General features: G+C 42.4%; 1 protein-coding gene across 2 annotated transcripts in view; it reads left to right on the forward strand.

The window, feature by feature from the left end:
• FNDC3B (fibronectin type III domain containing 3B) overlaps positions 1–24,379 on the forward strand; it is a 341,829-nt gene that overhangs the window by 83,272 nt on the left and 234,178 nt on the right. For both annotated transcript variants that reach the window (XM_026498541.4, XM_026498552.4), the window contains exon 3: positions 15,002–15,077. In XM_026498541.4, coding sequence (XP_026354326.2) covers positions 15,002–15,077 — 76 coding nt within the window. The remainder of the gene's footprint in view (positions 1–15,001; positions 15,078–24,379) is intronic.

Consider the following 24,379-nt stretch of genomic DNA (forward strand, 5'->3'; position numbering starts at 1 on the left):
TAACCCTGGGCTGGTCTTCCCACTTGGCAACAGTGGATTGGCAAAAAGTGGCAGCTGCCTGCTCCAGCTGGGGACTGTCCTCCTCAGTCCCCACTCTGTCCCCTTCACTCTGTTTGTGTACTTGCCTGCCTTCTCGGGCTCTCCAAGGTTGGAACCTGGAAATTAATGTTTTTACCTTTGAAATTTTGTGCTCACGCATCTTCTGTTTCAGAGCAAAACTGCTCGATTTTTCAGGCACGCTCGTTTGTGTAGCATACTTACCAAGTGATTTTAAGCCTCTTAGTTTTTCCCTCATGACTTGTGAAATGAACTGGTGTGGGCTCTGGTTCATCTGGCTTAGTGGGAGGGTTTCAGTTATATATCTTACAAGTTAGGACCCATGTATTGGTTTTTTTTGGCCTCTGCTACTCAGTGAACAGAATTTGAGCCCCCAGTCCGTGTCACACTGAGCAGTCACTAAAGCATAGGAGGGCAGAAGGAACAAGAAGGTGCCTTGATTTGACTGTTTACAGACTGGTTAGGGATGTTAAACACAGATGCAAGCTATCAGCGTTCCAAGGGCAGAGATGCAAATCCTTGTGTTTATAATCTTGTTTTAGAGGCTCCAAGAATTGAGACTTCCTTAAATGCTTATTATAATAGAATTTTTTAAAAGCAGACTTTTTCTGGTATTACCTCGATGTGGCATTTAATACCATTTCTATATTGCCTTTCTCTTTGGATAAGATTAAATATAATGGCTTTCCAACCTCTAATGTCTATTGTCTTTTGATAATATGTATTTGTCACATTAGATGTGATGTGACAGCCGTGGCTGTATCTCCTAGCACGGTAAAAATAATAGAGACACACAGAGAAGAAAAGATGGGATAGTTCTCCATCTACATGTGTTAAGACATATGTTTCCATATAACCGTTTTCATGTTGGCAGACTTTTTTTTTCTCCCAAATGATTGATTTTTAAAAATAGGATCCTATAGAAATGATATATGTTATACTCCCAACAAGACAATAGTGAGCAAGCGGCATAAAATTAGTAACATGAATCTTTAAGTTCCAAAGGCCTGTGCAAAAAATAAACGGCCTGCGGAGGAGCCGCTGCTGAAACCACACAGGATTGTATGGAGGTAATTCTGGGTTTAGCTGCCTTCAGACTGCATTTCTTTCCCGGGTTAAATCGGGATTGGCCAGAACGAGGTGCCTCTTAGTGATTTTCCAGCTAGCTCTACCTTTAGAATGAATTGAAGCTGGGCTGTAGCGGGCCTCCAAAAAAAAACCAGAATTCACGTGCCCCGTTAGTGTTCATTCCGGGGACGGGGGTTGCTTCACAGCCTTGGGCCTTTTTCCTTAATAGGAGGCCAGCAGATCAGATCATTGCTGAGAGGACTGTATTTTATGGGCAGCAGGTGTGTTTAGCATGATCCTTAATTAGAATAATTTGCCCCTGCCTCTCCTAGAGCCACTCTTTATTGCCCATTCCTTACTCCTTGCGGCAGAGTAGGTGTGCATTTGGATAAAATGGACAGCCTGCGCTTAGAAAATTACTTCGCTAAGAGTTTCTGCTTTGCAAATAACTGGGCAGTTAAACAGAGACAGCACGGAGCGGGAGCAGACCGGTCTAGCTTTGGGGGCAGGTGGACTGGAAAGTATATATATCAGTAAAGCTGTCATCGGGGTTCCATTCCTATTATTTTCAAGAAATGGACATTAAATCGTGTGAGCCAAACCGTAGATTTAGAGAGAAAGCACAAGTCTTGTTACCTGGTTATATTACATGACTTAATTTTTAAGAGGTGTTGTTAAAATGTTCTTGTGTCTTCTGAGTAGTTGGAAAGATGCCGCACTGATTGAAACGCATTACTGCTTCAGATAGAAGTTTCGTGGGTCTTTGTATTGGATTGCTCTAGTTCATGGGAGAAAGAAGCCTTGACCCAGTGAAGCATGTGCTTCGGTAGCTGACTTGGCCAGAGCTGTGCACCCCAGATGCCTTTTCCAATTTCATCACTTTAATTTTTGTTTTAAATTGTCAGAATGGGTCTATTTGAGACCCATCTTCTCATTACCTTGCAAAAAGTCCATATAAAAAGCATCCTTAAAAAATGTCTGTTTATTTATGATTTATGTGGTGACTTTAGTCATGACCAAAAATAAAGTAAGATAAAACATGAGTATAATATGAATCACGAAGGAATGGCATCCGTATTTTTCTTTTAGGGGTTGTGATGGGAAATCAGAACTTAGGCTTCTATATACCTTGTCTGTGAATAATACCTGTTTTAAAGACCCAGGGAGTCCATGGAGGCTGGAGTTGGGTGGTAGAGGACATTATCCTTTCATAGATGGGTGTTCACATCCACTTTACTTCACAAGAGCCTCCGTTTTCTCGTTTTTAAAGTGGTTTTTCTCAGGGTCTGGCACAGAAGAGTTTTCTCATTTTTTATCGACTGCCCCTGCACATCCTGTTTCTTCAAGGGGCCTTGGAACGTCCAAGAGCCTCCCACAAGGAGACTGGAAGATGGGCACCACACCAGGAGTGTGCTGTTTCTTTGGCGGGAGGCAGGGGCTCATTTTCTAATTATTCCCACATCAAGGATAAAAGATTCTGTAAGGTTGCCTCTTCCAGAGATTTCAGGGCCTTAACAATGTAGAAGATTCATTAAAGGTCAGATGTTTGACATTGAAGGAATTCCAAGTGTCTTGAGTTTTTGGCATTTACCTCCACCCTACATGTTACTCTGTAAGCTTGCTGGTCACCAGCAGGCTTTCGGTGTCCACTTTTAGTTGAGTGGTTATTTGTGGGCAGTAAGTTGAGTTGTTGGCAAGAATGGCTTTTATTTGATATTTTGATTTCGTTGTTCCCTCTGCGGTGGAGGGAGTGAATAGTAACTGTTTGAGGGCTTATGAGGTGCTAGGAATGGTGCTAAGCACTTATATACATCATTTCATCCAGTAATCATACACCCCATAAGGCGGTGATCATTTTTACAGACAGAACCGGAGGCAAGAAAGGTTAAGTACTTCCAGCTGGCAAATCGCAGAACTGGGATTTGAGTCCATTTAGAACCTACCTTCCCGGAAGGGTAGAGTCACTTGGGTTGGGCATATCTCATTGTCTTGTTTGGGTGAACAGTTGGGAGAGATCTGGGGAGGGGGTTTTGGCTGATAGTAAATTACAAATTTCATTGCGAAGACTCTTCCTGTTCTGTGATCTCCACGGTAGCGCTGGATCTGGAGCTTCTGAAAATTGCCGACCAGGTGCTGGTGATGGTGGTGGTGGTGTCTGAGGCCTGGAGGCACGGGTTGAGTTTGGAGGAGGAGTCGGGAGTGAAGTCATCTGAGGCCCAGGTTACTAGAGCTCCTCGCTTTCTTTCCTTAGGGCAATGCTTCTTTCCCTGAGACTAGCAGGGGTGGGGAGTGGTTCCCTCTGGGGTCAGCAGCTTTGGACTGAGAGCCATGGTGATTGAAGGGTAGCTGGGGTTCCTTGTTGTCCACCCCCCCCAGGCCCACCCTGGGAGCTAGGAGATGACCTTTTGGTCTGCCTTCCTTTCCTCCCAAACCCCGCCTTGCATTTTCATTCAAAAATTACATCATCCCAGAGGCACAGTTTTTGTGTCTGAAGAAATCTAAAAACTGATTGTAAGACTTGAACTTATTAGCTTGTTTGTTTTTCATTCTGAATTTATAATTATGTCTCTTAAGTAATGCCAAAATTACAAGAAAAAAAACACCCTAAGTTTATCCTTCAAAGAGAAAGAAAATGGCCACTTTGCTACAGGAGCGGTTCTTAAATCTCTCACGGCTGCTGCCTGTTCTCAGGGGGAGCACAGAAGTAAGTGTCCGGCAGGGTTTGTACCCTGAGCCTCGATACCGCACCCATTCGCTCGCCAGTTCCTCGTGTTCTTTGTTTGAGATTGATGAAGGGCTGCTTGGACTTTGTCTCTCCTCAAGATGTTAATTATATGTTTCAAAATCATGTGTTCTGTTAAAAATCACTTACGCATAGCCTTGGAAAGAGACCTGGAGGCCGGGAGTTGCTTCAGGGGTGCAGAATATTGTTTTGGAGGCCTTGGGAAATAAATCTTAAGAGTTAGTTCATTTACCACCAAGACATATTTAGTCAGTGTATATAAACAAAAGAAGTCACAGTGTGCCTGGACATTATTTGTCCCAGATGGAGTTTAAACTTGGCTCCTGATCCTGCGCTGATGTCATGGCGCATAAACCGGCCCCGAATGAGAGCTGTGCATAGAATCCGCTGTGTGCTTGTGTGTGCTGAGGGCGGGGGAGGACGAGGGGAGGGGCTGGCCGGAAAATCTTTGTCACATTTTTCCTTCGTTGTCTGCAGAGACTAGTGTCAGTCCTGAATTTGGACTTGGTGCAGAATGAGGGAAGAATTGGAATAATGTGTTCATTTGTACAAGTCGGTCTGTGTGTGCACCCAGGGATGTCATCATTCCAAGTCCGAGCCTACAAATGCGCGCCGAGCTTTCCAGCGGTTGCTTATTACAAAGCGCTTGGTACTAAGATCTAGAAAGGAAAATCTTAAAGCATGACATTTTTGAAGAGCGTTTTCAGTCTGTTTGTCTTGAAACCTGAAATCTGGACAGCTTCTTTAAACTTTCTAATGGTCTTAAGTATCCAGCTGTATAATTCTGTTTTCCTGGAATGTATGGTGGATAACCTCTCAAGCTCCTTGCTTAAGTGTTTAAAAAGGCAAATGCCTGATGCTCTGTAGAGAATCTGGCCAAGTTTAATTCTTCCTGTGTGCTTTGAGAAGGCAGCTTATGGGTCAGGAAAGGGTCTTCTGGAGTTCTGAGCAGTTAGTAGGAAATTTCCACCACTGTGGTGTTACTTTATTACCTTTCACGGCTGACTTTCATTATGAGAATCTTAATTAGACGTGTTTCCAAGGAATTCAAACCATTTCGTAGATGTAAAGGGCTTAGATTTCAGAACTTCTGTGAATGGATTCCAAAGTCACTATTGTTGCCTGAATCCACGGAAGCTGAACAGACACCGGAATGCAAATGAGTTGGGAGGTGAACCTTAAAGGAAAGCCAGAATGTTTCTCAAACAGAAAATCTGGTCAGAGGTGAGAATTGGCAGTGTGGTTTTTTGTTTTTGTCGTTGTCGTCATTGTTTTGAGAAGATAAAAACGCAGATTCCGGTAAAAAAAAAAAAAATTTTTTTTTTTTTTTTTAATACTCTCTCTTTAGAGGCCACATTTTTTTCTTAGAGATTGGTCACTGGTAGAAGTTTGAAGAAAAAGAAGAATTAATAGTTGTTTATTGAGCACATATTATGTGTAAGGCCTTGTACCAGGGCTGCATTAGGGTTGCTCTTTTCCTTAAGTGCCCATGTGAGGTATTACCCTCCCCCCCATGAAGAGCTGTGGGGACGGGAAGGTTAAGCACCCTGTGCAGCAGAGCCAGACTCACCTGCCACCTGTCCCATTTGCTCTCCTCACTGTACCGTGTGGTTATCTTGGTTGATTTTTTTAAACTCTAAAAGTCACAAAGTGAAATTAAAATAGGATTAGCAGAGAGTGAGTTAACCACTCAATATTTACAGTCTAGCATGTTACTTAGAAGACAGCTCTAGCCTGAGCTCCATTTAATTTTATCTCTGCATAGAGCATGGCAGGAAAAGACACTTAAACGTGTAGAAGAAATATGTGCTATTAAGTATTCATTTTTTAAAAATCTTTAAAGTGCTTAAGATTGGTTTTCTAAATTTAAAGATGGCGTTGTAGGTAGAATGATTTTATCTAAAATTCTGAGTCCTTATTCTTCAGACCTTGGCTGTGTATGTACAATATGATAAAAAGCAAACTTCAGCTTCAAGATTTAAAAAATGAATTAACTAGTTTGAAATGGAATTATTTAGCAATCAGAAAGTAGATGTTTTGGGGATATGATTAACTTTAGACCCTTGAAAATGAGTAGTGGTTCTCCTTTGACTCCTAATTATATCTACTTCTCCAGTATCCTGACAGTCCCACTAGTCCTTCTTTGCTTGTGGTGCGCAAACCGATCAAAAATGTGGTAGGTGGACAGCCTAATTCACTGTGACCGCTTGGGGGAGTTGACTAGAAAGGAAGGAAAGGAATGCTAGGTGGGCTCTTGGGCTTAGCTTTTTAGAGTAAAGGCCAGGAACCCAAAGAGAAGAAACAAAGGCCAGAAAAAGTGGAGGAGGAGGTGGAAGAGGCACAAGACAGGGGCAGACTGTGGATGCCTATTGATGGTGGCTGGGTAGAAATGGAAGTGGCAGAATCACATAGAACAGAACGAGAGTGTCGGGAAGTAGGAAAACAGGAAGTAGTTCTGGCTTGCAGAACCCTAGGTGTGGAGACTTCACCTCCATCATCTTAGAAACTTCGGTGTTGGTTGAGAGGTAGGGCGAGCTTGTCTGCAGCAGACCCCGTGACCCCGGCTCGCCATAGTCAGTTATTTTTGAAAACTTAAACTTTGAACAGCATAATCTCTGAATTATGTCACAGGTGGATTTTTCATTAACCTCTCTACTGCTTTCCGTGTGCCCAGTGTCTCCCATCTCAGTTTGAGTTTCTCACTGCTGTCAAGTCATCTGGTAATGTTGCTCCCCCTCCTTGGGAAATACTACCACTCACAGGATAAAGTCCAGACTTCTAAGTGGGGCGAACAGAGGCTTTTCCTAGGTGGCCCTGCTTGGCAGTCTCATCTTTACCCCCCTGGACCAGGCATAGGCCATTAGGGCCAGGTTGGGATTCTTTTTTTTTAAGATTTTATTTATTTATTTTTGTGAGAGAGCCAGCACAAGGCGGGTGGGATAGGGGAGAGGCGGAGGGAAAAGCAGACTCCCTGCTGAGCAGGGAGACTGGTGCGGGACTCTATCCCAGGCCCCCAGGATCATGACCTGAGCCAAAAGCAGACGCTTCACCGACTGAGCCACCCGGGTGCCCCCACATCGGAATTCTAAACACATCCTACGGTCCAGGCTTCTGTGCGTTTGCTAGGGCGATTCTTCTTTGGCTTATCCGCTTGCAGTCTCTCGCTCCTGCCTTAAATGTCACTCTCAGTAGTAACGTAGCCATGATTTCTCACGGCTTCCTTCAGTTTCCATAGCTCTTAGTAGCAGTCATATTTTATTACAGTTAATTGTATTTTCTACCCTTGTACCAACACACAGATAAGTAGGATGTCCTCTTTCTTAGTATCACCAGTGCTTTATGAAGTGTCAGGCACAGAGTAACCACTCAGCAAATGCTTTTGAAAAATCAAGGCTTTGATAATTACATTAGGCAGTGATTTAAATAAGTTTCATTCATGGAAAGTCAAGGCCTGAATAAGTGAGAATATACGGTATAGTGGTGGGGAGGGGGAGTACTCTCTGTTCTGTAAAATCCTTCCCAAACCCTAGCATATGACCTGTTTGTGTTCACCTCTGATTTGATGTTAGTGGCATAAGCTGCCAGGCAATCGTAGTGTTCATTTTATATGATTAAAAAAGTATAGTAATATAGAAAAGTCAGCTCAAGAATATTGAGCAAAATAGTGGGAACTGCTTTCCTGTCAGTTATAAGGATGAGAACATTCTTCATGGGTACATTATTTCTTGATTATGCCTTATGGGGAAGAACCGTGTTAAATGAATGACATGGCCCACATCGAAATAGGTTTAAAAAATATTAGAATATTGGGGGGCACCTGGGTGGCTCAGTCGTTAAGCGTCTGCCTTCAGCTCAGGGCGTGATCCCGGCGTTATGGGATCGAGCCCCACATCAGGCTCCTCCGCTATGAGCCTGCTTCTTCCTCTCCCACTCCCCCGCTTGTGTTCCCTCTCTCGCTGGCTGTCTCTATCTCTGTCAAATAAATAAATAAAATCTTTAAAAAAATATTAGAATATTGGGAATTTAGGCAGTTAAATATCTCTTCACTGAACTGCCTTGAGATTCTGAGAGGAGAGTTGTTTGCTTAGGTTCAGTGCATAGCTTAGCAGAGCTGTGTGACGGGAAGTATGGCGTCGACATGGGTCGTGTTGCTCTTTCCCAGCCGGTCAAAACTAGACATGAGGTGGCTGGATCTAAATGGTGGGAGACATTTTAGACAGTGTGCCAGCACACTCAGGGTAGGGCTGTTAGGTGAAACGTAGCCTGAACTTAGCCTGAATTGCTCGTTCCCCGTGGAGCGCAGCCTGTGGACACGGGGCGCGTTGATGGAATGGAGGGGCAGAAAGGGGTTGTACCTCACCTGATGGACGTTTTTGACAAGGATTAACCCTGAAGTGGTGTTGACAAGAACCAGATTTTGTCCTCAGTGAGCATAATTTTCAACTAAAGAAGAGTTACAGTTCCGGTACTGAGAGCTATGTGAAAAATGTATTTAATAAAATGGAAATTATGTAAGTAAATCTCATGGTGCTTCAAATGCACAAGGGTGTTTGGCGGCTGTTACTTTTAGCCAGGGAAAAACTAGACTTAAACCTACATAGACTTTTGGTCTTCTGTATTCTTGGTTTTTATCTTGAAAGTTCTCTAGTTGAAATCTTAGACTCTGGCATTTGTGGCTCTCTTAAAAGAGGCTTTTAACCTAGTTTTGGCCATCTATATTACATTTTGCATTTTTTCCATTTAAGTTAAGCCTGTATTTTTATTCTTAGCAAACAGCAGCTCTTTTTGTAATAGAATCTCTTTATTCGAGGCAGTATACAATTAGAGTAGAAATGTATGACTTCTTACAAGCTGCCATTGTATTCTCTTTATAGCCCTTACCACTATCTATAAATGTTTTTGTTTAAACTCTACCCCTTCGCTACCCCTCCTCATCCCGCATAAGTTCTGTTTGTCAGCCTGAGATGGACAGAATTTTGTATTGTCTAAGGCTCTGTTCCCAATGCCTGGAGGAATGCCTGACCCATTCTGGTCACTCACTGATATTTGCTAAATTAATAGAGATATAGTAGTTATTCTTCTGATGACACTTGTTTCATGAAATGGGCTTTTTTTTTTTTTTTTTAACTCTTTTGAATGTATAGATTTTCAGCAATCCCTGGTGTGATTTCAGTGCATAAAAATGTCCTCCTTGGTTTGTCTAGTTTCTCCTCCCTTGGTTACCTTTTAATACATTTCTGTCTTTTTTGTTAATCATGGGTGACTTTGGAAAGATAGAAGCTATAGATGCCATTGTCTTGACGTCCTCTTATTTTTCTTAGGCCTAGTGTCGGGCCGTGAGAAGTGGCATCTAGTGATTGTGATGGTCCGGGATTAGCTCCTTGGTCTGTTTTAGGATTTGAGGGGAATTTAAGGACTTGGCAAGGACTTTATGAGAGTAAACCTTGCTCAGTATAAAAGCCACTGTTGGTTGTTAGTTAAGGGTTCCCTTACCACCCAACCTGTTGTATCGGAAGTTATGGGCTTTGGCTCAGGGAGTGGGCTTGGATTTCCTAGAACAGATCCTGTCCTCAGAGCCTGTCTTGGAGACATGCCCTTGACCCAGTGAAGTGAGTTCTCTCCTGATAGTTTATATAGCTACAGCTTATAGCTGTTTATTCAAGTATCTTCATGAAGAATTGACTGTGGAGCCCATGCCTATCAGAGGGGGAATCTGTGTAGTAGAAGAGAAGAGCCTGCGTTTTGGTCTGATGGGGCTGGATTCCAGTGCTAACTCGGTCACTTTGTAGTTTAGTGACTTCAGACAAGTCACTTACCCTCTTTAAGCCTCCGTTCCCCATCTGTATAATCTGGTTAGTAATACCTACCTGGCCGACCACAGGGGTTTAGTATTATATATATATATATTACTGTGTATATAATCATTGTAGGGAAAAAAGCTGTTAAAAGGAGTTGATAAAGTAGCCTGCCTCATTCTGAGTTTATTTTAGAGATATGTAATGGTCTGTTGAGGGCGACAACTTCTGAACCTTCCATTCTTTGAAGAAATCAGAGGACTAAAGATTTTGGAGCATTGGAGTATTCTTTGCTCCTTGCTTTAAACTGGACAGGTCCGAGGGCGCCTGGCTGGCTCAGTTGGTGCAGGGCGTGACTCTTGATTTTGGGTTGTGCGTTCAAGCCTCACATTGGGTGTTAAAATCTTTAAAAAAACAAAACAAAACAACTGAACAAGTCCTAAAGCCCAGGAAGAAACAAAACAAGACTATTTTGTGCTACCAGTGTTAGAGAGCAGGCAACAGCTTCAGTACCATGCGTGTCCCTGTGCCTTGACCCAGGGTATAAGTACTCCTGGAGGCTTCCAGGTCTTGTGTGTGTTTTTTCCTGCCAGCTTTGGAGTCAGGATTCAGATGAGATAATCAATACTTTCCCATTGTCTTCTAGTACCTTTCTATTTTACCTGTCACATTTTAATCTTGGGACATTTTCTTTGTGTATATTATTATACACAGATAATTATTGGTTATTTGCCGCCCATCTTCTCCCTTTTCCTGATTTGGAGCAAAGGGAGGGGACTCAGAAAACATATGATGCCCACTTTTCAGTTTGCTGGAGACCAGCTCCGGTCTCTAACCCCAGCACCAGGGTCTCAAAGGTGTGCACTGATGGATGGTTCGGGCCTTCCAGGGCCCGGGTGGAGCTTGCCAGGATTTCTCTGGAGTTTGGGAATCTGGGAGTGTGCATGTGTGTGTATCCAGAAAAAAAAGTGATATTATTCCTCTCATGTAATCAGAAGTCACTTTTTAAAAGTTCTTAGATATTCTTGGGGCTCCCGGGTGGCTCAGGCGGTTAAGCATCCTGCGATTAAGCCCCAGGTGAGGGAGCCTCCTTCTCTCCGTTTTGCTCTGCCCCACCACGCGCGTGCGTTCTCTCTCCCTCAAATACATAACTTAAATCTTAAAAAAAAAAAAAAAGTTATTAGATATTCTTGGATAGAATCCTTCCTTATGTGGAACTCTTCTGCAGCTCTTAGGTCGTAGCCTTTTTTCCCCCCTAAAGATGTCTGTAGGATAATGGTAAGTGCTGGCTGCAAGCGAGAAGTTCATTTATACCTAACACAGTTAAGAGTAAGGCAAGCCTCACGGTGTGGCAAGTGCAAGAAGCTCCCAGAATGGAACAGGATCTCCTCTCCTGCACGGTTTCTATCTCGAGTGTCTGGCTGTTGGATTTAACTTTCAAGAAAACCGCGCATGTAATGTTCCATCTTTGGTCAGTCACTGCACTTCTCCCAGCAGAAGCTTCTGTGGTGGGCACATCCGTGACCGTGGCTGTTTGGTTAGGGGGCTGGGAATTTTTTTATTGGAGGCGTAAATTAGGAATTTGCCTCCAGGAATGGTCTTAGATACTGTTGGTCTGGGTAATCAGCCACCCACAGTTGACGTGGCGGTGGTAGCTTGCTTTTTTCGCCTCTACTGGGTAAGAAACCGAGTTAGATTTACACCTTTAAGGAAAGATCTGTTGACACCTGTTTCATTGTCTTGTTGGGCAACGCTTTCTCATGATGCTGTTTTAGCCTTTTGCTTAATTATATCAATTCTACCTCTTGTTTTATTGTTTCAGATTTTGGAAGGATGGTCACTTATTTTTCATTAATTTTTGAGAAACTTGCCTCTGGTTATTTTGGGCTGCTGGGTTCCTGTAGCCCTGACGGATTTTAAACTGATCTGATGAAGCAAAAGTAGCCTGAAGTATGCTGTTACGATTTGATTAACACGGTTCTATTTTAGCATCTCTGGAGAAGAAGAATCTGTCAGTGGTTAAAATCTTTCTTCCTCTGACGAGACACAGAATGCAGCGTGAGTTGTTTTAACGCTGACTTTGGAAAAGCAGGAAATGCTTAGTGAGTGGACAAAAAAATGATGAGGTTTGGGCAGTGATAGAATGTCTTACGTTCTGCATTTATGAGAACTTGTAACATTTCTGTCTGCCTTGTGGCTAGAGAGAGGAAGGAGGGAGGGAGACGGGGGCAGGGGGGCAGAGAGCGGAGGGGAATGAGAGAGGGGCAGGCTGCTGTGATAGGAAAGGTTAAGCGCCAGGGAGCCTGCCAGGGTGTGACTCACGTGCCTCAAGGCTGGGTGATTCAAGGCGGCTTCTGCCATCTCATTCATGGCTGTTGTCAGGGACAGATCACTGGGCTGGTGTGTGTCAAAACTTTATTTATTTTTTTTTAATCTCTCCTTTATTGACAGTGAAAGCAGCAAGGTGGGCAGTCGACCTCAGTATAATAAAATGCTTTCTTTTAAAATAACTCCGTGCCAAGATGAATACAGGTTGCTCAAATAATGACTTTTGCTCTTACTAAGAAAAATTGATATTGGGACGCGGGAGATTTGCCTGGTTTCTGAGGTAACTTAGTAGATTATGATCTGGTTGCCATAGCAACCCAGCAGCAGGGAAAATTACAGGAACGAAACATTTGAAGAGAGGTATTTTAGTAGGATGCTTAAAAGCTCTTTACCTATCATCGTTCCCCCTGAGCAAGCAGGGTGGGGGTCAGGAATTGGCCTCCAGAAGCAGAGAGGGGATGGCATCGATGGCTTTTGGAGGCTTTGAATGGTGGCCTGGTGTCAGTGACCGCTAAGGAACCGTTATAGATACTTTTCATGCAATGTGAGGAGCAGGTAATGTGACAGAATTTGGGGTGCACCCCAATTCAGAAATCCCTTTTCTTGTCTGGGACTTTCCATAATACTGGTGAAATGTACTTTCAGGACCTGCGTTCAGGACACGTTGTCTGACAATTACGAGAGAGGTGGAAGAGAGAGAGTACATGAATTTGGGATTGCCAGAGAATATCTGGGGGATAGTCTTGATGTCCTTTGATTTTTTTTTTTTTCCTCTCTAACTAATTAATTCTACAGGTCTATATTATAGGTCTTATCCCTAGAGGTTTCAACACAAGCAAATTATTTCTGTTCTATTACAGTAATGTTGGAATTGGTCTAAGGACTTTTAAAAAGACATGGATAATTTTCTTTATTGTTTTTTTTTTATTCTGTTGTAGTCGAGTTATGTTCTATGTTTATGTAAAGATAAAGTTAAATCAAAACTATTTTCATGTTAGGAATGACTTTAAAAGCTCAGTTGCAAGAAAGCAGTTGAAATGTTTTAATCACTCTGTAGAGATCTGAAGGGATTTCCTTTTGAGTTCTTAAAATGGCACAGTGTGTTTACATTGGTGAGAATTTGAATACTTAAGACTGAAAGATTATTGACACAGTTACTGTACAGGAAAAATAAATTGCCTTGAAACCACCGTTATAATTCAAGATAATGAGAAGCACCAGGGATAGAGCTTGGACTGCTTTTTCCTGAATGATCTTGTTTTCTCCAGTTAATGCATTTCCTGATTTAAATAATTTTAATATCCCAACAGTGTCTCCTGTGGTGAGTTGTTAGAAGAAGCAAAATACATGGATATTAAAGGTTTAGGTTTTAAAGATGAAACAGCTTTGGTCTCAGACATTTTTACGGAACAGAAATTATGACTTTTTTAAAAAAAAGTTGACTTTTTAAATAAATATTATGAAAGTTAATTTCTAAGTTAAAATATTGTTTGCAATGGCTTTCCTTGTGTTTTACAACTTTCATTCATTCAGTGGAAATGGTTATCAAGCACTTACTGTAGGCCGGGTACGGTTGTGAGCACTTACTTCATGCCAGACGGTGTCTTGCCAGAGTCGATATTAAAAAAGCAAAGACAGACCCTAGAATAATCGCTTAATTAATTGGAGTTGTAAGTTCCAGGAAGAAGTATAGGTGTGAGGGCACATGCGCCTGTGGTACAACGCATGGTGGGAGACCCGACCTGTCCTGAGAAGCAGACACCACTTCTTAAGCTGACAAGAATCAATAGGCATTAGTCACTCATCAGGGAAGGAATGAGGTGGGTGGCAGGCAGAGATGAGGAAGGACAGGGAAACCATTACAGATGGAGGGAACGGTATGCTTGATGGTTTCCATGCAGGGAGGGACGTGGCTTGCTCCAAGAACCCTAAGATGAATGGGAGACTGACATTCTTCCAGTTTCCAGAACTGTACAGTCATTATTTTAATGGTGTTAAACCTTGCACATGGTGATTTTTAACTACAGTTTTTAGATTACGTCCTTTGATTTGTATTTAGATGTAAATTAGTGATTTTTCCTTTTGTTGCCTAAAGGAACTAGGTTAGATCTGAAACTGAGGCTCTCCAAAGAACATACCTTGCCATTGCTGTGCATGGTCTAGTCTTGGAAGTTGTCTTAAATATTAGGGGCGCCTGGGTGGCTCAGTTGGTTGAGTGTCCGACTCTTGGTTTCGGCTCGGGTCGTGATCTCAGGGGTTGTGGGATTGAGCACTTGTGGGGCTCCTTGCTTCAGCGGGGAGTCTGCTTAGAGAGTCTCTCCGCCTGCCCCTCCCCACTCCTGGGTACTCCTGCGTGTGGGTGCACGCTCGCTCGCTCTCTCTCTCTCTCAATAGGTAAATAAATTTTTAAAAATAAATAAATATTAATGTTCACTGACATTTAGATAATAGATTTAAAAATGTGTTTAAGGCCTATTTATAATGTTGTTATTCATTTATTTTATAGTGTTTATTATTTCCAGAACTTATACAGATACTTTATGTTCCAAACATTTTTCTTATCACTTGCTTTCTTTTGTTCCACAGTAGGCTCCTGGAACCCAAGTCAGTAATGGACACTTGGAAAGAGTGTGTGCCACAGCGCTTGGCCAGAGCCACGTTTCTCTGTGCCATTTTCCTTTATAAGCATGGTTTCTGGTCTACTTTCTTCTTGATTTGTTGTTTCTAAATTAGTGAAAGAAAAAAAGGAATTGTGTGAAAGGAAAAAAAAATTGAGCTTTTTAGGTCCATAACATCATAACCAACACAGGAAAATTCACTGAGCTAAATTCAAATACATGTACTTACTTACCCCTTCAAATCTGAACCCCGTCTAAGACCTAAGTTTTGGGTTTAACAGGATTCTGTGCCACGTACTTCCTGTCTAGGACATAAATTCAGATAATAAAACTGTGGAAGAGAAACCCCAGATGCTCTAGTATTAAATTGAAATTAATGTGTTATTTTGCAGGTCATTCTCGTTCAGGTTAATCCGGGTGAGACCTTTACAATAAGAGCGGAGGATGGAACACTTCAGTGCATTCAAGGTAAGGAAATTCTTGTAAGCTTTCTAATCAGAGGAGTTTCTCTTTTATTTATTGTTTTAAGGACGTAAAGTTTTTCTTTGTGTCTCCATATTACTTTGCAGAAGTAAAATTTATCTTGGACTTTTAAAACCTTTTTAATCTTTCTGTAAAATAGGGTCTCAGTGCTAATACAGGCCTGCGATAAATATAAAAAGGACAAAGTTAAGCACCACCTCTGGTATTCTGTTGACTTTTAAGTGAGTTAATTTAACTTGGGAAGGCTTGCAGTATCTTTTAATATATTAGGGAATTTGGCAATGTTGAGATTTTGAAGGACTTTAAATTTTCAACTGAGAACAATAAGAACTTTTTCAAATTAGTTCAAAAGTTTCAAATACATATTGTGGTGCTAACCAGATGATGTTTTTTGAGGTAAAATCTGTATGAAGTATCTGTTGTTACTGGTTAACAGATTACTCCAAAATTTAGAGGCTTAAAACAACAACATAAATTATCTCACAGTTTTTGTGGGTCAGGAATTTAAGCAGAGCTCAGCTGTGTCCCATGGCCCTGGGCCTCTCAAGATACTGAAATCCAGGTGTGGGCTAGAACTGCCATCCCTGTAAGGCATGTCTGAGGATCAGTCTTTTTCCAGGCTTGCTTGAGAGGTTGTTGGTAGGATTTAGGTTTTGGTGGGCTATTGGCAGGAGGCTTCCCTCAGTTCCTAAGTTGCTAAGTGGCTTCTCTGTGAGACAGCTGGCTTCATCAGAGCAGTGACTAGAGGGCAAGAGGGCAGTACTGGATCCGGCCCACTCGAGAAAGGGAATTTGCACAATGTGGGAACACCAGCAGGTGGGAATCCCTGGGGGCCATCTTGGAAAGCTGCCCGTCATGGTCCACCCTCTGTCCCTAATAATTCACGTCCCTCCATATGCAGAATACTCCCTCGCAAGTTCTCTAAATGTCTTATTCCATTACGGCATCCGCTCAGAGTCCAGAATCTTGTCATCTAAGTAAATTCCAGGTAGGTGACATTCCTTGGGTGTAGTTCTTTAAGTATGGCTCCTAGGGCATGTCAGTTACTTTCTGGTTGTATAATCCAGCACCTCCTCCCTGTAGTTCACTTTGGAAAGAAATGACTTAGGTACTCTGAACTATAGGAAGCTCAGTCCAGATCTGTAGTTAGCCTGGAAACACTGCTGTGGTGGAAGACACTGTTGTAGCTATTTTTGGCAGTGATTGGGATTATAGGGCAAATGGCAAATTGGCATGTAATGGGGTTCAATACTGGGTTATTGATTGGCCGAGAATCTGATCAGAGGCCTCATCTTTAATTTCTGGACTTGCTCACCGCATAAATGAATGAAGGGAAATGCCCTTTAGTTTTAGTTTCTCATAATGAGCTGCATGGAAGAAGCAGCTTTGCTTAATAGCAGAGTGTGCCACTTTGTAGGTTTGCTACTTAATTTTGTTCCTGCAGGTACAAAAACAAGGAAAAAAACTTTTGGAGAAATGAGTGTGTTTTCAAAGATTCAAGCCTAATGCTTTTTAATTGCAGTTAGACAATCTGAAATGACTTAACTATTTTATTAATGATTTTTACTGATTGCATTTCTCTGACCATTATGTTCCTGAAATTGATCTTTGGTGTTCTAAGCCATTTAAAAACTGAATCTAATCTTTGGTGATGAATCATACAAAGAAATTTTAGGTAAAAGAAGAGAAGAAATAAATATTTTAAAATAGTATAGGATATAGAATCTTCTACCTCCTTGTCGTTCTATAATAAATAGATATTGTCAACAAATAAAACCTCAAAATCCACTTTTAAAAAGAATCATGCTGGAAAAATCAGATAAAAAGTTATTTCACCTACATGGAATGAACCAGTGTTTTTGGTTCAGTAAGAAAGCATTTGAGCTTATGATCATGGTAATATTGGAGCCCCGTGAATTAATTGGCAGGTAGACTGTGTTCCTCTACAGTTGAGTGTGTGTAATAGAATCTGTAAAAGCAAATTGCTGAATAGATCTAAGATAGGAAATCTACTCTTCTGTGCCACCTGCTTTTTCTGTTCTGCGTGTATGTGTGCATGTGTGTTCATCAGGTTAGCCTCTCCCCCACTTTTTTTTTTTTTTGGAGTTCATGTCAGTAACTGATGTATTCTGCAGGGAATGTTGCAAGTACATTGGGAACTTTGTATTTATTCACGATGATACTTTGAGATAAGTGACATTAACACCCCTTCCAGTGATTTCAGAAATGCCTTTGACTAAAGCAGAATTGTGAAGCCATTTTTCTTTGGCTTCCCCAGCCTTCCTATCCTTTGTTCTCTTCTGAACACCCAGATACTGTGGTTATCTCCATTTGGGGCATGGTGGTACCTGGCCCAGTTAATTGAAATGACACAGGATAGGATGCAAAAGACCCGGACAGGGAACTAATTGGTTTTCTAGGGCTTGGGAAGCCCTGGGCCGACAGGATGAACTGCAGGAGCTAGAAGGAAGCTGGAGTCCAGACCCATTGACTGTCACCATTGCATAATAGGCAGTCACTGAATGCCCCCCCTCCCCACCCCCATAAGCGTTCTTTTGAGTTCCGGTGTAAGTTAGTGAATGCTTCACTCCAGGCGGGTAAAGCATATCAACATAGGATGTGGGAATAGGCAATATTTTTATACATTCCAACACAAATTGTTATTATCCTTTGACTGTGATTAACATCCCTAATACCTATTTAGCTCTTAGGCTGTGCTTTGTATTCTCTCAGCTAACGGGTGTGATAGATAATCATGAGGCTGAGGCCCATGGAGGTTAATTTACACACCTAAATTCACATAGTTAGAAGAGGCAGAGTTGAGGTTTCTTCCCTGGTATGTCTTGACTCGAGAGCATGAGCTCTGCATTGTCTCGCTCTGTGGCTTTTACGTCAGGGAACTCCAGTGGTAGGACTCCGTTCTCTGTGGGCATATGACAAGAGCAAGGTGGGTTCCTCTTCCTGGAATAACAGGATTCCGGGCAGGATACCAGCATGAATACTCAGATGGTCAAGACCAAGTAGAGATGGTCTGCAGAGACGGGGTCTTTGGGGTAAGACAGATGTCCTGTTAACAGAACTAACAGAACACAGCATGACACAGGAGTACTGATTTAGAATTCCTTAAATTATTTCTGCCCCAAGTTAGGACTGGGCCCAGAGCTGCGGTGGGCTGTGCTTCTAGGTGGGGTTTCCAGTTCCAGCTGCTGTAAGAGGAAGGGTCCAGGGGGAGAGGGCTGGTAATGTGGGAGGCAGTCTTCTTGCTTACCTTTTAAAAACCTATTGAGAAAAGATCTGAAATTGAATCATATTGTAATGAGAACTTGTGAAAGAACCATTTGCGTTCCACTGGAGATTAAAGTGAAGAGAATGAGGCCCTAGTTGTGCTCTTTCAGCCCCAGCCGGCAGGTGGGGAGGTGGTAGTTTTGGGGAGTGTGGGTGGGAGGAGTGGTGGTTAGAAGTGGCCGTTCTGGAAATTCTGAAGTCATAACCATTGCTTATCCCACAGTTGAAACTGTTGGTTTAATAACTTGGCTATTTCAACGCAGCTATTTCAGCAGGTTAGGGATTGCTGCTGGGGGTCGTGGGGGGTGGGGTTGGGGTAGGGAGCCGAGCTGGTTGCCTGGCCTTCCTGTAAACTTTGGAATTATGCCATTTGAGGTCAACCCTCTTTACTTGTAGTCAGATTTGCCTGCTAATGTTCTCTCTAAGACATTTATGACATCACTAGAAAGACGGCAGAAGCTCACTATGATGTCATGAAGAGGCAGTTTGGAAATTCAAAGCAAATCAATATAAAGCATATGGTTACTCAGGGGGGAAAAACAAGATTTTGTTTTCATGAGAATGTCCTTGGTGATAATGAAGGAAGAAAAACACAGGAAACCTACAATATGCTGTGAAAGCAGATTCATTTCTAATGGAATATTTCTCAATATTTTCCATGAAACATGAATCATAGGTCTTGAAGGGGCCACAAAAGGTCATAGTTTATTCTCACTTGGAGGCAGCACTGTACCTATGGCATCCTAGACAAAAGATTTTTCTTTCCTTGGCCAGATGAAAGTATAAAGAGCCAATTGTTGGGGGGGGGGGGGGAGGAATCTTAGCAATCAATATGAATTCTTGCCTTTGCTTAAATTCAGGAATTAATAGAGGGCAGCTGCGGGTCTGTCCCATTATTTTCATATCCTTGTCTGGGCTGAGGTGCTGGCAACGCAGCCTTCCTTCCTGTCCACACATGCCATCTTTTTATCTGGGCCATTTCTCTGTTCCCTGTAAAATCCTTCAGCCAAAACAAATAGCACACTTCCTTTGGGGCTCCAGGTCTGTCTCCTCCAGGAGCCCTCCCAGCCCACTCCATTCCATTCCTGGAGGAGCAGGTGGAGGTGGCATTGTATACCACAGTCTGGTTATCTGTGTGGACCTCTCTTGAGCTCTTGAATTCGGCTGCGAACGCAGTTATGACACAGTATCCTCACCCTACCCACCAGCCCCGCAGCCTCTTAATAATTGCTAACCAGATCCTTGACTGGCCCCGGCATCCCATCAGGTGTGATGGTCTTTCTTTTAAATTTTATTATTGTGCTGGGAGCTTAAAGATGTTTAGTTCGATACTTTTTCGTGGTCTCTCAAGTCTCCATAGAAGAACTTTACATTTCAAAAACGTTGGAAATTGAAGCTAATCAGTTTCCGTTAGAGAAACATGTTTAGAAGCTAAAGTACTTTCATATTGACCCAATATTAAAACTGTGATTAAAAAAAAAAGATTTTATTTATTTATTTGAGAGAGCGTGAGCATGAGCGGGTGGAGGGGCGGACTCCCTGCTGAGCAGGGAGCCTGATGTGGGGCTCTGTCCCCAGACCGGGTCATGACCTGAGCCTAAGACAGCTGACCAACTGACCGAGCCACCTGGGTGCCCCAGCTGCAGTTTTTTAAAAAAGATTTTATTTTATTTGAGAGAGAGAGAAATGGAGTGGGGGAGGGGCAGTGGGAGAGGAAGAAGCAGCCCCCCGCCCCCCAGCTGAGTAGGGAGCCCAACATGGGGCTGGATCCCAGGACTCTGGGATCATGACCTGAGCCAAAGGCAAGACCCTTAACCGGCTGAGCCATTCAGGTGCCCCTAAAACTGCAATTTTTATTTCTGTGGTTTGTGGTGTTTTTGTTTTAGTTTTTTTTTTTTAATTCGTGTTTTAAGACTTACATACAGACCGTGAGCCTGAAGAAAATAGGTGGATGTCATGGTGATAGAAGAAGAAAACATATTAAAGTAAAATGCTTGGGCAACACCATTATTTTAATAAAGAATAGCATTTAAAGATATGTAATTGCTGATGTTTTTTGCCCACAGTAAGTAGACACCTTTTAGAGATGTGGTTTACTCTGCTCGCTTGTATTGAGTGGCTCGAGACCTTGAAATGACGGCAGAATGTGCGGTAGGAGGGGAACTCGAGGAGACCCCTGCTCTGACACGGGGGTAGCTTGGCTGCCATTAGAGAGTGGAACTTTTCCCTCCCCTCCTTATTCTCCGCAAGCCTCCTTCGGCTCTGTGTCCGATTCTCCTCCTGCCCCGCTGAGTGTGGGAACTGTATCATTGATGAACACCACGCTCTGCTCAGGGACTCTGTGAATGACGCCATTGAGAGCAGTTGCACATTTCTGAATCTCCTCGTTTGTCTCCCAACCCCCTCCCCTCTTTGTATGATTCAGCACTCAGGCTGCCACAGGGACTTTAATGTTACTTTTTTTTTTTTAATTCCCTCATTTGGTACTTTAAGTGCATTTATTAGACTTGTTTGGCACATTAAAACACTGACCTGTCATTCTTGCTAAGAATTTTATGACAGGTCCTGGGGAACTCTCGTCTCTTGCTTTGTGTATCAAGAAATGACATGAATGGTGTCAGAGCGAGGGTTTACAAGCTGAGGTAGACTATAATTTCGCAAGCAAAGCTTCATGTGGTCTACTCCTTTAAAGCAGACTTCGCATATAAATAAATTCTTGTTTTACTGGCTTAAAACCAAGGGAGAGACCTGTAGTGAATGAAGTCTGTCTTCCAAGGTTGGCTGAACCCTTACGTTGGCTTACATCTGCAAACAAGTTTTCATCCATAATATTTGGGTGGTTTGTATGTGAGGGCCTTACCTTCTTCTGAATCTTGGCAAACTTTCATTACATTGTTATTTGACTAATACTTGTAGAATGTCTTATAAGTGGAAATATTTTTTTCTGATTACAGGACTAGGATTTTGAGAGGTTCTTTTGCTATGCAAGAAACTGCCCTGAAAACTCCCTTCTTTTGCAGTGGGGAGAAGGGTGGTTTGTCAGTGATTGCTAAAACCTGAAATGTCATTGTGAAGACTTAGGCCTCTCTTGAAAATCTTCTAGAATTGCCCAGGCTAGGTCCAGTGTCCTGTCATCTTTCTGACCGATCCAAAACTGTATTTGGTGAGAGATAGTTCACAGTCCTCCAGTGGGGTTCTAAGCTGGGAGAGTCTGAGTTTCTAGGAAAACTTTGAATTAGCCCATCGATTTCCCAGCTCATTGTATAGGTCTTAAAGGGTAGCTTCAGGACAAAGCTGTCTTTTGCCTGGTGTGTGTGTGATATTGGGTCACAAGTCACTTTTAGTGTTTTGGAGTATATCTGATCCCTGAAATGTTTGAGAGCTTTATTTTGAATGTGATGATTTGGCTTTTCTGTCATACAGAGACATGTTTGTTGCAAACAGGCATTCTGTAGATGGAACTGAGAGGCCTCTTTCAGACCATAGCTTGTTGCTGAGCAACTAGACGTTGACCAGTAGCATGGTCTCCATGAGGGCTAGTAAGTGTGATGGGCCTGGAGCAGAAAGTCCAGTTTCTGGAAGGGATGGGAGGCAGGTGGTGGTACTTGCAGCTGCCATCATGCTGGGATTGAGTAATGTCAGGAGACTGGGTTACATCAGTGCCAAACTGTGTTGCTTCCCAGGAGGTGTAAAGTCCCTCTCAAGGGAGGTACCCAGTGTGTCTGGTGCTTTCTGTCCTTCTCCTTCTGCCCTTGCCTGTTATCTTGGTGGTTTATAGCTGTCCTTGCATTTAGACAAAAACCTCAGCCAATATTATATTTGTCAGACGTTGGCCTTTTTCTCCAAGTAAAGTTTTAGTGATTTGAGTTGTTAGAAGTTATCAAGATGATGTTTTAAGAGTCAGTGCTATGTGGTAGGATCCCTGGTTGTTTTCCAGCTACTGCCTAACCTCTTAGCCTCCGTTTTCTCTCATAAGGTGGGTGTAATGCTAATACCTATCTATTGGAAGAGCCATCATCATCACCATTATCCAGTAATGGACGCAGCCTTGCTGATTATTTTTGTTCTAAGGAGATGTCATGATAAATTGTGGGCCATGACATGATTATCCGACTCATGGAAGTCAGTGGAAGAGGGTCTAGCCTCCATTTTACTGCCTGCGAGCACTAGGCTTGCTTTCATGGGGTTGATGGTGACGGCAACAGATCAGCCCTGGGAATGTATGTATCGTTCAGATGCAGGTTGTGGATAAAACCATGGGCCCACTGTTCCACGCTCTTAAAGTAAGCTCTGTTGTAGTTCAGGCTTCAGTGGCTGCTTTCCTTTGGGGGTAATAAGTAGTTAACTCTCACAGCAGGCCTGAGCAGCTATATTCAGACAGGCTTACCAAGGAGTTCCTCTGGGTATGCCTTGCCTTTTAGATTTCGATTAAATTCCACAGTACTTTTTTTTTTTATGTATATATGTATGTTTGTTTGCTTGCTTATTTTTTAAGTTAGCTCCATGCCCAGTGTGAAGCTTGAACTCATGACCCTAAGATCAAGAGTCACATGCTCTGCCACCAAGCCAGCCAGGGGACCCAAATTTCGTACTACTTTCAACCTTCATTTAGCGCGTCCCGCTCTTAGGCATTATTGAGGGCTGGTAAGGCATATGGGTAAGATCTGGGTGGGGTTTGGAGTGAATTACCTAGTTTAGAAATTACTTGCATCTTACTTGTATATCACAGGATCAGTTACTTCTTTACACCTCTGTTTCCTTATCTGCAGAATTGGAATGACCATATCGGTCTTGAAGTGTTACCCTAGGATTAAATGACATATTGTGTAGAGAGTTTGGGAGTCCTTGTAAGCTCCAGGAAATAGGAGCCATTGTTAGGCTCCCAGTCCCCGTTATGGCCAGACCTTGAACGACTCTTCATTTTTGTTGCCTGTCATTTCTCAAGTATTCCAGGAGAACCGATGTGAATTTGCGCGATTGGCTAGGATTTTCTCTTAGACGTCTTCACATTCTTGTCGTAATGCTTTAGATTAATACATTCAAAAATCAGGAGATGGGAATTTAGCTTGTGTGCCCTTTTGCCTTGCGGACTTGTTGAACAATGGTTAAAATGTCATTTCTGAAGGTAGCACTGCTTGGAGTTCCTTAAATGTCGCAGATCTTTGCGTGCCGGATAATTCAGAAGAGAAAACGGTGTCCCATTACCTCACTTGTCTGCCACGTTTCATAGCTTGTAGTCTTTGAGGTCTTGCTTGCTTGTTTCTGTATTTTTTACTCCTAGAACTTGGAATGGAAAGCGTCATGTGGGAAGTGTCTTTAAGGAAGACAGTAAAGGGTTCTTCAGAGGGTAGGTTTCTTCAAGGGTAGGGGTCAAATCTGTCAGCTGATCTTTGTGTCCCAGTGCCTCTCCAGCACCTCGTAGGCATCCAGAATAAAGGAAAGTCGCTAATAAACTGCTACAAATTCATGTCAAAGTGATGGGGAAATTCTGAGTTACCTCACAGAGGTTCTTTTTTCTTTTTGTTTGTTATTGTACTTAATTATATTTACTCTCAGTTTTTCAAATTAGGGTAATGAATGCAGGTGAGAGTGCTTTTTAAAAACACACAGCAATTCTGAAGAAGCCCATTATATGGGTTAGGTCCACTTACCTATGAAAAGCATGAGGGAATAATTACTCTATTCATTCTCCTGATAACTTTTTTCCTTTTGTGAGGAGTAGGCTGAGAACATCTTGGAAAATATCTTAAGGCTATTTAATAGTAAAAGATAGACCAACTTTATCTTGTGTTATTAGCAGTTGTTTCTGTGTAGATTACTCATTAATGTTTTATAAGTGTTTTTGTGCAGTTAGAAATTATCGCAGTTTTCTATAGTAGTAAACTCTCAAACTCTCTCAGACCCAGGAATGGAGAGAGTACACTTTAAATTGTAAATGAGCTTGGTTACTGAACTAAATGAAGTAGTTATTCTCTACCACCAGTGTGATCCAAGGGGGGTGA

The sequence above is a fragment of the Ursus arctos genome, unplaced genomic scaffold (assembly GCF_023065955.2).
Source record: "Ursus arctos isolate Adak ecotype North America unplaced genomic scaffold, UrsArc2.0 scaffold_4, whole genome shotgun sequence".
Taxonomy (NCBI): Eukaryota; Metazoa; Chordata; class Mammalia; order Carnivora; family Ursidae; genus Ursus; species Ursus arctos.